The following is a 17,822-nucleotide window of genomic DNA, read 5'->3' on the forward strand; positions in this document are numbered from 1 at the left end:
CGCACACCATCCTCTTATCCATACCTAGCCTAGTGGTTGCAAAGCTCGCAGCCGCTAGGTTAGCCTAGTGGCTGCAAGCTTTGCAACCATATGCCTTGGGAAGGAGTGTCCTAGGTTCAATTCCTGTCGGTGAGGTGAGGAGCTGAAGGATCTTCCTCAGCCATAGCCAAGTTAGTCGGTCTTGGGAGTAGACAGTAGGGTTTTTTCCTCAGTTTATCCTGGGGTTTTTCATCCCGCAAAGCAGGCAAACCAGCCTTGAGAACTCAACACTACGGACACAGGATACATTGGGGCGTAGGGCTGACCACCTTATCCTGTGAACGGCTTGAGGTCCAATGATTAATAAACCCTCAACACCACAAAGTAAAAGAGGGAAAAGGAAGATGAGATGAGCGGATGGCTGACTAACAGATATCAAAATGTGGTATACAGGGGGATATGAGTCTGCAAGGTTTAAGGTAACACAAGTGATATACCACAAGGATCAGTGCTTGGTCCACTGTTATTCAATCTGTATATTAATGATATTGGGAAGGATATGACAAGCAACATACAGCTATTTGCTGATGATGCAAAGATAGATAGAGTAATTAGGAATGTTGCTCATATGCAGTACTTGCAGAATAATTTGAATAGGCTGGAACTGTGAGCATGGGAAAATGGATGTCAGTAAATGTAAAGTCATTCACTTCAGTGTAATTAGGTATCTAGTGTCGTACTATATATTGGTGGGATTATGCTAGAAGAAACTGATGAGGCTAGAGATCTTGGGGTGTTAGTAGATAAGAAGTTGAAGTGCAGGCACCAGGTAGCAAAGATTGCAAATACAACTCAAAAGATAATTGCAATGCTGAAATGACCATTCACATGTAAAGATAAGGATGTCATTTTGCCTCTTTACAAGGCCTTGATAAGACCCCACTTGGACTACTGTGTGCAGATCTGGTCTCCTGGTTTCCAATGTAATTCTGATATACATATACTGGAGAGTGTGCAAAGAATAGTGTTAAAAATGATATCAGGATTGTGGAATACTGATTATGAAGACAGATTGAGAATTTGTAGACTGCAGACACTAGCAAACAGGAGAAACAGGGCCGATAGGATTGAGACTTAAACTTCTGAAGTCATACAGGATTGCAATTGATGGAATTTTCAATTTACGAAGGGTGGAGAAAGGACAAGAGGGCATCCTTGGAAGGTAAGAATGAATGCCACTAATAAGGGGATGAGGGCTAGATTTCTCTCTCACAGGGTGGTGCATGATTGGAATGGACTGCCACTGGATGTTGTCAGTGAATGAATTCAAGAATAAGTATGATTTCCTGACTTCCTGGAGGTCTCTCTTAATAACAATAATAATAATAATATTAAAAAATAAAATAAAAAAACTGAAACCTTCAAATGTACAACTTGCTGCTGGCCTCACTTGTGCAGGAATTACACTGTGAATTAATCATCAGTATATATACATAACAGAAGTCATTAATACTGTGAAAATGAGATCTTAACTTAGCTATCACACTCAAATAAGTTTGACTTAAATAGAAATAATGATGAAAATGTGGAATCTACCCCATTCATTATTCTAACAATGCTTCTTTGGATATAGCAAACATCCTTACCAAATTTAAACCATCTAAAAGTAACAATATTCCATAAACAAGACACAGAAAGAACAAAATTATAATAATCAAAGCAGATAAAGATCATACATTGTCATAACAATTCACAGTTCACACAATTAGCCTAGTGGCTATGTGCTTTGCAACCATATGCCTGGGGAAGGAGTGTCCCAGCTTCGATTCCCGTTGACGACATGAGGAGCTTAAGGATCTTTCTCAGCGATAGTTAAATTAGCCGGTCTTGGGTGTAGACAGGGTTCCCCCCCCAGTTTATCTGGAGTTTTTCATCCTGCAAGCAGGCAAACTGGCCCCATGAACACACAGGCTACAGTCATAGGGTATAGAACTTAATCCCTCAACCAGTCAGTCCTAAGGGGCGGTCGAGGAATGGAGGGGGGGGGACCCCCACACGAATAAGATAAAAATAACAATTCACATGGAATACTACAACAACAAATGTCCAAAATTATATCAATAAAAAACATGATGCTCGTAATACAAAAAATAGGTTTTGCTATAAAAAAAAACATTACTAATAACTTCTTTGGATAAGAAGCTGAAACCTTACAATGTCAAACCGCCATGCATATAGTGGACCTCAAAAGTCTACAAATTCAATATCTCCAACCTTTCTTTTATTTAAAAAAAAAATAATATATCTACTCTATACTATAAAATGATAAGCTGAAATTGGAAATGGATGTGACATCGGCTTGAAACGGATGTAGGCTGTAACATTTTTGTCAAGTTATTTGAAACGTTTTGAAATTCAGGAGGCTACACTGAGTGTCGAGTCTTCAAAATTCGAGTCATCAGAATTCAAGGAGAACCGGCCTACCAGTTCGGAACACGGGGGGGGGTAGGCGTCAGGGGACAGAGCCTCCTAGTATATATATATATATATATTCATTTCAAAACATTTTTTTTAAAAAATCTCATCCATAAAAATTCAGACATTATGATCTGTTTGATATTCTCTAATGAAATGAAATATTTGAAAGATGTATGACTGATGTGTCTGGGAATGAGAGTTATGTGATTTTTTTTTTTTTTTTAATATATAGTTAAGCATGTTTTAATAATGGATCTAATGTAGGCGAAGAGGACCAAGTGTCAACTGTATCATCTATAGTTCAGTGAGACTAAAGGTTTCAATGTACTTATACTTAACACGTTGTTCTCTGATTTGTGTTCCACATAACAATTGGCTAAAAAAACAGCAAAAGAGACAGGAAGCCTTTCACTGTCACATCTAGTGTTTGTGTATTTTTTACTTTGTAAATTTATTTTTTTAAATAGTAAAAAATAAATATAAAATCAATAAAAAATATTGATAAAGAATCCTTAGCCCACCCACAGTACAAATGTACTATAGGTTTACAAATAAACTTTTCATGGATGGGAGGGAACAACATCTCTTCTTTTGCAGCTTTTCCCACTTAAGTAGGGTTGCAGTTTGTGGTGAGTCTCCTCCACAACTTCCTGTCTTGGGCTGTAGCCACATCCAAGTTCTTCATCCTCAAGTCCTCCTCCACCATCTCTTCTTTGGCCGTCCGCACTTCCTCTTCCCCTGCACATCCATCTGCACGACCTTTCTTCCCGCATACTCTTTCTCCCTCCTCATCACATGACCAAACCATCTCAACCTTGCCTCCTGTATCTTTGCTCCTAAGTTCGTAACTTTCACCGTTCCCCTTACATAATCATTTCTCAGATAATCCTTTCTGGTCACACCGCACATCCACCTAAGCATTCTCATCTCCGCTACCTCCATCCTGCTGATGTTATTTTTCCTCAGGGCCACAGTTTCCAAAGCATACATCATAGCTGGTCTCACTGCTGTCCTGTAAATTTTGCCTTTTAGATTGATCGGCACCCTCTTATCACATAGCACTCCAGCCATCGAATAGAGTATACTTTGCAGTTTTTCTCATAAACTTCATTTCAGCTGTTATTAATCTTTGTTTGTCTTTTTGTTTTATTGTCCAGATTTCACTTCCATACAATAGGACTGTAGGGAGGGAGCCACATAAAAAATAAAAATAAATAAAAAAAAACTTATGTGTCTGGGAATGAGAGGTGATTTTGAGTGAATCATATTTTGGGATGATGTGAAAGACATCCATCAATGACTTAGCAGAATGAGTACGATCAAGTAATGATTATGTCTCCAACTATGGAGACATAAATTGGAAGGAAAGACGATTGCACAGCGAGAAGGAAATATAGGGAGGCCAATAAGTCACGAAGGGGCTTAAAATATGAATAGCTTTTTTTATTATTAATTTTTTAATTTTATTTTTGTCAGATATTCTAAGGAACATTTGGAAAATTAATCATGGAAAAGTTCACAGCAACAACAACAACAACAAATCAAAATCATGCAAAATCTTGAAAGTGCCATTTTAATATCAGAAATTTTGCAAATATCTCCAATTAATTGGCCATCAAAGCTGTCTTTTTTCATAACTATTAAAAAAAATAATCTCCAAGTTAGGTATTTCATTATAACAAAAAAAGAATAAAAATAGTTAAATAAAAAAGTTATTAAATGTTTAAACCCCATCGTGATTTATGGGCCATCCCATAGAATTTATATAAATATATTTATAAGAGAGATAATTACTTGAAGTAGCATGTGATGGGGGGAAATCAGGGTATCAGCGTGTTGGATCTGTTCACATGATCAGAAGAGCTATCCATAACTAAGGTGACCACATTGCCTTTGATTAGGGAGTGATCATGCAGTTTTGACTTGGGGGGAGGGTTGCGAAACAGCATGTGGAATTTTCAATCAAAGATTTTAAGAGGAACAATAAGGTAGATGATTATGATAAGCCTAGGAGAAGTAGTGGCATGGCATAGAAACTTGCAAGGTACAGATGTCAGTAGTGCGTAACCAAAGAGTATCTGGACAAAGCAATATCTGAGTTCAGGAGGATTAATCAGGTGGGAGTTAGATGGATAAATAGAATCGCTAAGCAGGAGCTACAAAAAAAGAAAAATGTTGTGAAAGGTATATAAAGAGAAAAATTACCAGCAAGCTCATGAACAGTACAACAGTCAGGCAAAAAAAAAGGTGACCAGCGTGATAAAAGCAAAATCAGGTTATGGTTAGCTGAGCAGGTCAAAGAAAATCCCAAAAGAGTTCTTTCATGTGGCAAGTAAGAAAAAGAATAACTATTGACCTTAATGACTGTTGAAGGTAGTGAGGTGAGAGAAGCAGACAAAATATAGTTCAGTTAGAGTGACCACATTGCGAAGGTATATCATCCAAGTGAGGTTATGGCTGTGACATAACTGCTGATTTGACTTCTGAAGGTAGTGAGGTGAGAGAAGCAGACAAAATATAGTTCAACTAGAGTGACCACATTGCGAAGGTATATCATCCAAGTGAGGTTATCGCTGTGACAGGGATTGATTTGAAAACTGAGATTGATCATCATCATGCCTGTCAAGGATTTAGGCCTAGAGTGGCATGTTCCAGCCTTAAAAGTCATCACTGAATCTCTTAAGAGGATCCTGGTTTTCTTTTTTCCTAATGGTTTGTAATTTAAGACTTGTTTTTGGTAATCTTTCTGTTTTCATTCTTTCAATGTGTTCCATCCATTCATGGTTATATTTTTTAATGTTTTCTATTACTGATTCCTGGTTTAATTCTTTCATAATTTCTTCATTTCTTTTGTAATCGAATAGCGTATACTTTGCAGTTTTTCTCATAAACTTCATTTCAGCTGTTATTAATCTTTGTTTGTCTTTTTGTTTTATTGTCCAGATTTCATTTCCATACAATAGGACTGGTAGGGCTAATGTATTGTATACTTTTAGTCTGGTTTGTTTTTACACTAGGTTAGGTTTAAATATAGAGTGGGATATCTCCTTGCATTTTATGAGAAAGTGCAAAGGAACTGGTAATGCCTCCGACTAGGATATTTAATTTAAATATCATCTCTGGCAAAATCCCAAAGCAGTAGAAAAAAGGTAAAATAATTCCTTTGCATAAAAGAGGCTATAAGAATGCATTACAGATCAATCAGTATCTCAGGAGTGGTGGTGATAAAAGTACTAGAAAAGTTGGTAAAAGAGAAATCGGGAATGAGTGGTAAGAATATGACTACTCTAGAGGGATAGCATGGCTTTGTGAAGGGTCAGTCCATACCTTAGTAATTTTTTATAACAGAGTGACAGCAGAGTAGGATAAAGGAAATGGCTAGACAATGATACCACTAGATTTTGCAAAGGCATTTGACAGAATACCACATGGAACTCTGTTATGCTAATTAAAACAAATGGAAATGAATATGAAACTAGTAATAAGGATATAAGGGTGGCTAATGGACAGATACCAAAAAGTAGTATATGGAGAAGCAGGATCCAGAAAAGAGCAGGTGACTAGTGCTGTGCTGCAAGGCTCTGTACTTGGACCAATACTGTTGAGCTTGTATATAAATGATATAAGAATAATTTAAAAGGAAATATTCAGTTTCCTGATGACCCAAAATTGGATAGGGTAATAGTTAAGGCAACATGGAGTACAGGTATCCCTCGATTAATGCAGTTAATTAATCCCTCAATGTTACTGCGTATATCAAAATCGCGTTAATCAAATCTAATAATCAATGGTAAAAATTACAATTCGTCCATGATCAATTAGTGTATTAATAATTTGTTTTATATGGTACTCTTTTAGGAAAGATAAAAAATGAATGCAAAGTAAATGCTTACTAAACACTTGTAACTACATTCTTTACTGCAATTTTTTTATCAAAAGAAGTTATCAAGAGTCGTGGATTTGAACAGTTTTAGTTTTTTCTTATCAGCATAAATTCTACGATAACAAGCAAAATGACTCTCCAGACCTCGGCAAACAAGCAATAAAACAAAGAAAAAACACTGCAAATATAATACATGATGGCAGAAATTAAGTGGATATTGAATCCAACATCATTTCATAGCCAAATATAGAAACTACAAGAGCTCGTAGTAAAGGTGGAGTAAGCTCCAAAAAATACTTTCCTTAGTATTTTCCATAATGTAAAGCACATCTCCTAGAGGAGATGTATGATAAATAAGCCTTTGGCTCTCTATTTCAATAATACATGATGGTTTATTTATTTTCAGTTACAATCTAGAAATTATTGAACAAAGAATAAAAAAAAAACCAGCAAATAAACCATACTATACTGCCATCGGAGGTTGCAGTATCGCTTAGATACAATTTACTGTCAAATATCACAAACCTTTACATAACATGTGTTAAACCAAACTGACAGCAGAAAACAGTGTGGAATATCACTCGTAACATACGAATGCACAGTTACCTCCAAGCTATACACTGAATTGTGTAAGAATATTTATATTAAACATTTTGCATGTATCTGTCAGATCAGCTGTGAGCTCTGCAGGGTGAAAGGCGCATTAATCAAAACTTTTGCCGCGTATATCAAGGGATTGCCGCAATTAATTTTGCTGCGTTAAGCAAAACCACGTTAAGCAAGGGATATCTGTATTTACAAGATGATTTAAATAGGCTGTCAGTATAGGGAAAAGAAGAGTGTCAATTTAATGTGGATAATTGTAAAGTTATGCATTTTGGGACCAAGAGATTACAAGCTGTGTACCACATCAATAATAATAATGTAGTCCAAAATACTGTTGATATTAGAGATTTGGGGCAGAAGTAGACAGAATTGAAGTTGAGAGGGCTTACTGCTAAGGTTACCAAGGCAGCTCGTAGTATGACTTGCCTACTGAAGTGCACACTTCATCTGGATAGTAGTGCACAGGTATTGTCACCTGGGTTTCTTGAGAATGAGGAAGCAGCGGAGAGGATCCAGAGGCGAGTGACCTGTGGGATGATCCCTATGAGGATGGACTGAGGGTTTGTGGGTTGCAAATGTTGGTTATAGGCAAAAAGAGGAGGATGTGATGATAAAAACATTTAAGTTACTCAAAAGAATTCAGAGGTCTGATGCTGGGAAATGTTTCTGCACTTGGCTAGAGGGATCAGAACAACAGATCATCCCCCCAGAAGTTGAGTAAAAGTGTGGTTAGTAAGGGTGTGAAAACTAGATTTTTTGCTTGGAGAGTGGTGAATGAATGGAATAGGTTAAAGGAGAGACATGATAGATATCATGTGGATAGTTTGGGTCTCCCAAGATGAGTCTTCAACTCTATAGAGGTGTCCATACAATAATAATAATTTTAAGTTTAAAGCTTTAAAAATGTATCTAATGGCCTTAACACCCCTTGAGGGTACACATTCAGGAAATTGATAATGATGTAAGCCAATATCTAATGATGTAAGACAAGGGAATCAAGCATCAATGAGAAATATCTGACATTTCATGCTGGTTGTGCGAAAAGGAAAAAATACAATACTAGATTTGGCAGTGAAAAGCTTGCCTCATGATTTTTTTGCTAACTGTTATATGGAACACAACTTGGAGAACAAAGAATTATGCATAGCTACATTCAAACTTTCAATCTGGCTGAATCATAGATGATATAGTTGACACTTGGTCCCTATGGGCTAAAATTAAATAAACTTTTTAAAGCACTGAAACTTAAAATGTGCTTCACTATTTAAAAAAAAAAAACTGTCATTTCCAGACATATCAGTCATACATGTTTCAAATATCTCTTCACTCTGAAGTGAAGAGATAAGGAAATAGCTAGCAAATAATAAAACACGAACTAAGAGAAAAATCCACATACCTAAAATATAATTAAGATAAAACAAAGAAGCAGTTTTAAGAAGTGTATGAACGAGTTATTATACTGATTTGATGGTTAAATTAGCACTTTAACTTTACTAGTCAAAGGAGTTTTACAGATTATTAGTATGAAATTATTTGCAGTGGTATGAAGGACTTCCTATCAGATCTATATGCCTGATAGAATGAGAGAGAGAGAAAAAAACTACTGTTGCTATTCAATTGTCCATTATCAACAGTAAACTAAACACAGAAATCAGTCACTTAAAGAGTTGAAGATAAGAAATTCCAATCTTTATCAAGAGCTTGTGCTAATAACATCCACACTTTTATATGATAGTTAGTTCATTAGAAAATATTTATCCTGAAATAGAATCTTTGTAATGTTTATATTTCAAAAATTAATCACTTTTGTATAAATTAATAAAAATCCTTCAAGGAAAAAGGAATTGCATATATTTTATTGCTGCTGTAATTTAGATCATATATTAAAAAACAAAAAAAAAATGCACTTTTCAATTGATAACAAAGCAAACATGAATTTATATTGACAATTCAATCAAAAACAGTACATTAGAAATAGTTTCCAAATTTCATGTAGTGGCACTCTCATTTTAGGAATATTTAGATACTGCACCAGTATTTTTTGCAATTATTATGTAGATAGGCATCTCCATGAAGTAACAAGACTCATGAGAGGAATGCACTAATCATTATTTACAAAATGCCTATCATACTTCTACCCAAACACATTTATTACAAATGGACTCAACCATCTCTGGCAATTCACTCGTCATTTGCTTCTCTCCATGCAAACAATGTGCCTGCACTAACAACATTCCTGCATAAGCTCTAAGAGGTAATTCCTTCCCTTAGCAATGAAGTGAAAAATTTTCCCTGCATCCATTTCTTTCTTATACAGAGGATATATTGCTTTTGCAATATATCCTCTGAATTTCAACTCCATCACCCCTTCAGTTCTTAACCTCAATTTGTGCAATGTAATTCCATCAATATAATATGCAGTTGCAATCATTTCAGCCAAAAACACATAACTTTACACTCCACACTCACATGACTGATATCGTCTGTCCACAATGTCAGTCAATTTAAATCACGCTGTAGGATCTATGTATTTTTATATACATACATCAGGGGCATATATTCAGGGTATGCTAGGTGTACAGTGCATTTCACAGATATTATATTTTAGTATTTATTCCTGGTAAAGACTCCACTAATTGTTTGCTGGCTTCAGGTGATTCCTAAAATTAATCACAATATACTAATGCTGATGAAGAGGAGGAATTTCAATGTGTAAACATTGTATCACATTCGTATTAAGAGCTCGGGTGTGCAGTCACAGATAGACACCTCCGAGTCCTTTAAACAGACATGCAGATGGCATGGTTATCAATCAATGAGCTAATCAATGAGGAAATATTATTCCAATTAAAAGGAAAACATATAAAGAGGGTGCAAATAATCATTCTCATCTTAACGATGCACAGAATTTGGGCTCACAGATGCAGCCAAGCATATGGAAGAGAAGACAGTCCGGGCACCATATCGAAACTACATCACCGCATTCAGTAAGCGATGACCAATTCAGTACAAATTAGAAGAATGATACAGAGCAATGGGCCCACTTATCTTCCCACCTTACATCAGACAAACCTTCCAAATCCATAACAGAACGACACCATCATTACTTCAGTGGAAATAATGTAGATCTGATGTACAATCGAAAGACAAACTCTTACTCTCCACTTTCATTAGAAGAAACAGCTCATGTGCTATACCTCAATCATGTGAAACAGGTCGCCGACTACTGGAAAAAGTGTGATCCCCAAACTCAATGGAAAAACAGCAAACTCACATCCTGTAGCCAAAGTAATGTGACATCCACAACTCCAAATGGAAATGAATTACAAAGAAGGGTTAAGATGGCAAACGATTCAATGCATAGACTGTGTATAAGGAATGGATGAGAGTTTTTGGATATGCAAATTGAATCTGAGAGAAGATAGGATTTGTATAAGAGGTATGCCCCACACTTAATGGGTTTGGCATCAGTTGTCTTGAAAAATTAATTGATATAAGATATTCAGTGATTTCTGAATTCTCATGGGAAGAATCGAGAGAATTTGTGTGCAAGAGTGACAATGTCAGGTAACCGTATTAATGATGGGAATGGATATTATTATGGAAATGATTATGAAGAGAGAATAATTCTGTGTTCGTCCAGCTCAGACCTATCAAGCATGTGTAATGATGTCCGCATAAGTAAGGAACTAGATGAGAACAGAGATCTGTAAGTTGTTGAACTGTCATGCAGACTACAGAGAAGTATTATACAAAACAGCATGTAGGTAATTTATGATATGCACTTAATGATATCAGATGACTTGAATCCAGTTAGAGTTTAGATCTATGACTGTAATATTAGTAACAGTTTTTCATGTGGCAGTGAGTTTGAAGCCATCTGGCATGAAGTGGAGTCTAAAAAGATTAAATACATAGTGGGGTGTTGTTACAGACCTGGTGGACTGGTTGCTAGTGATGAAGAAATGCATCACCAAATAAATACAATGGATGCAAAAAGAGTAATCATAATGGGGGACTTAATTATCTGAACATGGGCTGGGTAGCTGTGAAATCATGAAGAATGAAACTGAATTTATTGAGCTGTTGCAAGACAACAGTTTTCGTATCTGCTCTCTGGCCAAAAGGCTGCGGGTTCGAATCCCGCCGTTGGTATGGATGTTTGTGATTGTCTGTGGAAATGGTGGTGGGCAGTAGATGGCATTGGTATAATGAGTGGTGGAGACAGAGTTGTAAAGTAGGTGTCATCCCTCGATGAGTCTTTGAACTCCCTGGAGGTGTTACGTAATAATAATAATATTGGTGTGATTATGCTTGAAGAAAGTGATGAGGCTAGGAATCTTGTAGTTTCAGTAGACAGGAAATTGAAGGGTCATATAGTAAAAATTGTAAATACAACTCAAAGAATAATGGCAATGCTAAAACAAAACTTGACATATAAAGATAAGGAAATTATTTTGCTTCTTTACAAGACCTTAATAAGACCTCACTTGGACTATTGTAAGGAGGTCTGGTCTCCTGGTTTCCATGGTGATTCTGATACACTGGAGAGAGAGAGTCAAAAATGATATCAGGATTGTGCAATATAGATGATGAAGACAGATGGAGAATTTATAGGCTGCAGACTAGCAAACAGAAGCAAGAGGAATGATATGATTGAAACTTACAAACTTCTGAAAGGATCATACAGAATTTTATAGAGTGGGAAAAGGATAAGAGGGCATCCATGGAAGTTGAGAATGAATGGTGTCATGAAGGAGGGGAGGGGTTAGGCTAGATTTTTCTCTCAGAGTGATATGTGATTGGAATAGATTGCTGTTGGATGGTGTGTGCAAGTAGCATAAATGAATTCAAGAACAGATATGACAGCTAATATGAATAGTATTGCCTCCCTTGAGTTCCTGACTCCCTGGAGGTCTCTCTTAATAATAATATAAGTAGCTTATATAAAGAGAACAGCAGACAAAGATTCTGCATGTCATTCAGATATGTTGTCTTATACAAGAGTAAAATATGAATGAAAATAAGTGTGTTTTTTTTTTGTGCGATTCCCACCCATGTGTAAACCTATAATACATTTGTACCGTGAGAAAGCTAAGGATTTTTTCCTCCTACTTTTACTGATTTTTCTGTATATATTTTTATTCTTTACACAGTTGGAAACCCTGCTCTAGATGCCACAAATGAAACTTTATCAAGTCACTTCAGGCCTCCAATAAGCAGGATGGTGTTCTTTCATCAAATGATGATATTCAATTCCCACATAAAGACAATCACACACATCCATGCTCACAGTGATTCCTGCAGCCTGTTGGTTGGAGAATGGATAAGTTAACCACTCAGTCAACTAGGCTAGCAGTAACTTTTTTGTCAAGTATAATCTACATGCAAGAGAAAATCTTGCTTCAAATACTTCAAATTCAGGGTATATTAATAACATGGTGATAAGCCATTTTGCTACTTGCATATGAAGAACAATATCTGAAATCAAGAGATGGGTCCTGATTGAAGAAGTCTATTATCTTTGATGAAAAGACCACAATAAATAATCTAGAGCAATGATTCTTAAATCTTGCTCCTATAATCCTAGAGTTCTGCAAAAATGTATAGGGGAAAAGAGTTCCCCAGAGCATATAAACATTTATAACTTGCAACAGATGTAGTTTCTAGGGAAAAAAAAAAAAACTTTGTAAATGTGGAAAATACTAATTTTTATGAAACAGATATATTTCTAGAGTTATGTTGTATCATTATTTTTAATATTATTATGTATCATCTTCATTTTGTATACAACTGTTCATTACCGTAATTCCTTTCTGATTAAATTTTATAACAATTTTCATAAATGATCCGAGAAAAATAAGCTTTTATGTAGGATTCTGCAGTCCCAAAAAGCTTAAGAAACACTGACCCAGAGGATGCATGCGAGGGTGGTCTGAAGAGTTCTTGGCCTAACAATGAAAAAACGAATTTATAATTTCAAACTTATTTTTATTTTTCAACATAATCTCCCTTAAGACCAATACATTTATTCCGGTGCCATTATCCCATCCCTGTAGTGGTTTTCAGCAAGATCTGCAAAATACCCCTCTACAGCTGCAATCACCTCTTGATTCGAAGAAAAACGCTGACCAGCGAGAAAGAGTTTTAGTTTTGGAAAGAGATAGAAGTCAGAGGGAGCCAAATCTGGGGAATAGGGTAGATATTCCAACAGTTCATAGTGCAGATCCCTTAATTTTCCCATTGTCAAAACACCTTTGTAGGCAGGTGCATTGTCCTGATGAAAGATAATTTTTTTCTTCTACAAACCGGGTTTTTTCTCACGAATTTTTTTTGTCTAGTCTGGTTAAAAGACCAGAATAATATTTCCCAGTTATTGTTTTACCCTTTTCAAGATAATTAATAAACAACTTTAGCATCCCAAAACACAGATGCCATGACATTTCCTGCTGATGGAACTGACTTTGTCTTCTTTGGCACTGAACAACTCGCTTCTGTCCACTGTTTTGACTGCTGTTTGGATTCTGGTGTGTAATGGAATCCAAGTCTCATCCACAGTAATAAATCGACACGCAAAATCAGTTTTATTCTTGTCAAAACACTCCAAGCACTGTTCAGAGATTTTCATGCGAGTGTGTTTTGGATCTGTTGTGAGCAAGCGCAGAGTCCATCTTGCGCAAAGCTTTTTCATATGCAATTCTTCATGCATATGAAGAATTGCATATGAAAATATGGTATTGGATGACTGGCAAGTCATCCAATATATCGTGCACTTGATCAATGATTTCTGGATCAATGATTACACGTTTTGGACATCCTTCACATGCATCATCTTCAAGGCTGGTACGGCCACGTTTAAACTCGGAAAACGAAGGAGAAGAGTGCCCATTAACTTTTATGAACTTCAAATGAATTTCTTTTGGCATTAAACATTCTTTTACAAAGAATTTTATAACTGCACGATACTCAGTTTTATCCATTTCAAATGATACAGACAACACTTTTGCTTCAGACAGCTGTATAAAACAAACTACTTGATAGAATGACTTGCAATTTCACATGGATGCTTATGACAGATGTACCAACTTAGAAAAAAATCTCTTGCCCATAGTGTTGCCATCTATGGTCAAGGCTGAGAACCTTTCAGACCATCCTTGTACTATAGATTAGAGAAGGTTCCTGATATCACAGAGAACAAAGATTCAATGCACTTCTGATTTCACTAATGCCAACAATTTTAAGACACATTGTATTCAATAAAAAAAGAGATCAAGTCCTTTGTTCCTGATGCTCTTGGCATTTGTATATAGATAACAAATTCCAACCTGGCTTTTTGTTACACTCAGATCTACAGTCTGCTTGGCCCTGTTGGACAACTACTTTCTCTTTTCCTTCTGCATACACTCAAAATGTCCAAACCCAAAGCATAGTTATGTATCTGACAGAATCCTTTGCCAGATACATAACCATGCTCAATGCCATTCATGTCATTATCACATATGCATATTGCAGTTGACCTTGTACACATTCTCACCATTCTTTCCATGATGATATAGTTTCCTTCACTCTGAGCATTAAGTTGCAACCCAATAAGTAGTTTTTTTTCTGATAGTTCCCTATACTAAATCCATGTAAGTGCAGGTCGCAAGCCTTTTCTGCCATCAAACTTACTCCATGTATCTAAAAACTCATCTATTTCTTCTACACAGCCTAATACACATGTCAAGCGATCAAACATGGAACTTTTGCAAGTTACTTCAAGCCTCCAAATAAGTGAGGCAGTGGTTTCACACTGGGTACTCAAACTCCTCTTCCATCTACAAACAATCAATAAAACATCCACTCTAGGTGGCATTCAAATCTGTAGCCTGTTGGTTGGAAAGCAGACATGTTAATCTGCCCGGCAACGCGGACTAGCCAGATGTTCGAAGACAGGCAATACATACTCATTCACTAGAATTTTATATATATTTTGTTAAATAAGCACATTGCTAAAATTATAAATGTACCCAATCTTGTGTAAGGTGAATGCTTAGAATACAAGTCAGTAATGGGAATAATGGAGAAGAAGAAGGAAATAGAGAATACAAAGACATCACTTCTAAATAATACTAGAATGAAACATTTCTTTGATGTTGCATATCACTTTAACACTTTACTAAATCATGAATTATGGCTCTCATTTTTTTTATGTGAATTATATCCATGAAAGGCTGTTAGCCTACAGTACATTAACATTAGTATGATTAAGGCTTATATAATCTGGAAACCCTGCTCTAGAGATAAAATGGCATTTTCAAGCAACTTCAGGCATCCAGTAAGGGTGGTGATGGTCTCAGACTGGACAATGAAATTTATCTACTACCTAAAACAGAAAATACTGATACGTTGTTGGGATATGAATGTGCAGCACATTAGTTAGAGAGCAAATAAGTCAACCACTTGGACAAAAAAGGTGGCAAAATAACTTTACAAATTACTTGTTACTGCTGGCATAAACACCTCAAAATTTCTTTACTGTAAGCCCTGACACAGAAACTGATGTTAACTATTAATGATAACCATCATCCGCTAATAATAATAATAATGCCTCTCTCTAAACCATTTTATGTTATTAAAACAGTTGTAATTAGCATCTAAAAGATCATCTCAGCTCATTCGGAAACTGTGATCTTGTTTACTCACACAAAGGAAATTGAATGGTAAAAATTCTGCTCTAAACTATATTACAGATTAACAATGCTTTTGTATAAATGTATGCTGCAATGGTAAGCCAGCTCAATGCTTCTTTGGCTCCCATTCAAATACTAATGAGGGTGAAGGGGAAGGGGGGGGACAGAAAAGGCAGATGAACTCACATCAATAATAAGTAGTTTGCAGAATACAAAGAATGGTAACTAATCCAACAAACAGATCAGGACAAAAAATAATTTAAATAATCCAAATTGATATGGATTATATAAAATACGAAATCTAATTTTTCCAATGACTGGATCACTACTACAAAAGCATTTTTTTGGTTAGGCTTCAGCGTTACTTACTGAGGATCGGCACAAACCCAGTCACCTTCATTCATACGAAATTTTCCAGAGTTGGACATTTTCACCCGTAGAACTCCGAGAACTTTAAAACAAAAATGTATAATAAATACTTTCTTGTGTTTTATTCAATATAAAACCGAAACAACATTTAAATACTTCACAAATTTACAATTTGGTTATATATAATAAACCAAGACGAACAGCTACACGCCAACTAGCGGCATTGCAATTCCATTGACACATCTATGATCTCCGGGATAAATATAGAATACTTTTCTTGAAACAATTTTTTCGTTATGCAGTATGGAAAATTTTTCGGTATGGAAATTCAGTTTTGATACCAATAATGAAATATAAATTAAAAATAATTTTTCAACGATGTAAATTTCTCTCCAGGAAATGCATTAACCATATCAAGCTAAACCGCTTTTTTATTTTAATTTTTTTTTTTTTTTTTTTTGTAAATTTTATTTTGAAACAGAATTTGAGTTTGGAAAAAAAACATAAAAATAAAAAGAAACAATTTATGGGTCGTTATCATGTGACTGTTTAATGTTTACTATGCCTATGAATTACGTGCATTCTAAAGCAGCTTTTCAATTAATTTATTATATTTGAACCTTTCGTATCTTGTCGTTCAAGAGAAAAAAATAAAGAATAACAAAGGGTATTGACTTATTACTTAGTATATTAAATAGCAATTATGTTTCTTTACGCTTCAAATCTTTCTTCATCTGTTATAAATAAATAAATAATTTTTTTCCATTTCTTAAAGGGAATGGACAACACTCTTTTTATATGTAAGTCAGTACAAATAGTAATTTCCGTCTCTGGCCATCACCGAACTCGATATCATTAACCACGCAGGGTTAAGAGAGGCGTATCTTAATTGTAATTATCATTTCTATGCATATATTCATCCAAACTGTTCTACTCATTCACTGCTCTATACAAGAAAATTCGAGTTCTCATCCCTTTCTTAACTGCACACAAACTTAACTTCAACGGATTCCCCCTTCCCCCATCCTCACCTTCCATATAACGATAATCATACGTCTTATAACACCCTTTCAGAAGATTATAGACCTCTATCATATTACCCGTTTCTCCCTATATACAGCAGACGCTTACAAGTGTCTGCTGTATATATACTTTTAATTTGTCCCAATAATCTACATTACATAATCCCGATATGATCTTTGTTGCACTTCTTTGTACTCCTCTATTTTCACAACTTCTTTTTGTTCTCCTAACTCATAGACCAAATTTGCACACGATGGTGTCCATGTGCAGTGGTATTAACGCCTTATAAAGAGGAGAAATGACTTTCTTATCTGTCAGTGTCCTTTTCAACATCGCAATTATTCTCTGACTGGTGTTTGCAATTTTTGCTATGTAACCGTTAAACTATCCACCATATAACTCCAAGATCCATAGCCTCATGCGACTATTGGCGTGAAAAGAGAATTGTGTAATGATATCATAACTTCCTTTCTTCTACAAATGAAACATGCTTAATTATACCAAAGATACGCCTTACCAGTTGTTTTACCAATTGACTCCTGGACTTCAATTCCTTATCAACTGAATACCTTGTGTTTATTAACTGTTGCTCAAATCTATCCAACTTATATCAATGATATAGCATTCACATTAAATTTTAAATCCGACCTTTCTTGTTCATTCTTCTAATGTTTTAGTTATCTTACAAAGAAACAATGATGTCTGAACAGTTAACTATTATTAGTTTCACAATATCAAAAAAGAGAGAAATGAGAAATTTTATACTTAATATTTGAACCTAAATCATAAGTCATTGTGATTTATAAATTATT

General features: G+C 35.5%; 1 protein-coding gene across 1 annotated transcript in view; it reads right to left on the reverse strand.

Moving 5' to 3' along the window:
- Positions 1-16,182, reverse strand: part of LOC150098640 (uncharacterized) — a 134,874-nt gene extending 118,692 nt beyond the window's left edge. The window contains exon 1 of the mRNA XM_090405833.1: positions 15,988-16,182. Within this exon, the coding sequence (XP_090261959.1) occupies positions 15,988-16,046 (59 nt within the window). The 5' untranslated portion in view covers positions 16,047-16,182. The remainder of the gene's footprint in view (positions 1-15,987) is intronic.
- Between the last annotated feature and the right edge of the window lie 1,640 nt (positions 16,183-17,822).

The sequence above is a fragment of the Typopeltis vanoorti genome, chromosome 15, assembly GCF_054136105.1.
Source record: "Typopeltis vanoorti isolate ZY-2024b chromosome 15, IOZ_Tvanoo_1.0, whole genome shotgun sequence".
Classification (NCBI taxonomy): Eukaryota; Metazoa; Arthropoda; class Arachnida; order Uropygi; family Thelyphonidae; genus Typopeltis; species Typopeltis vanoorti.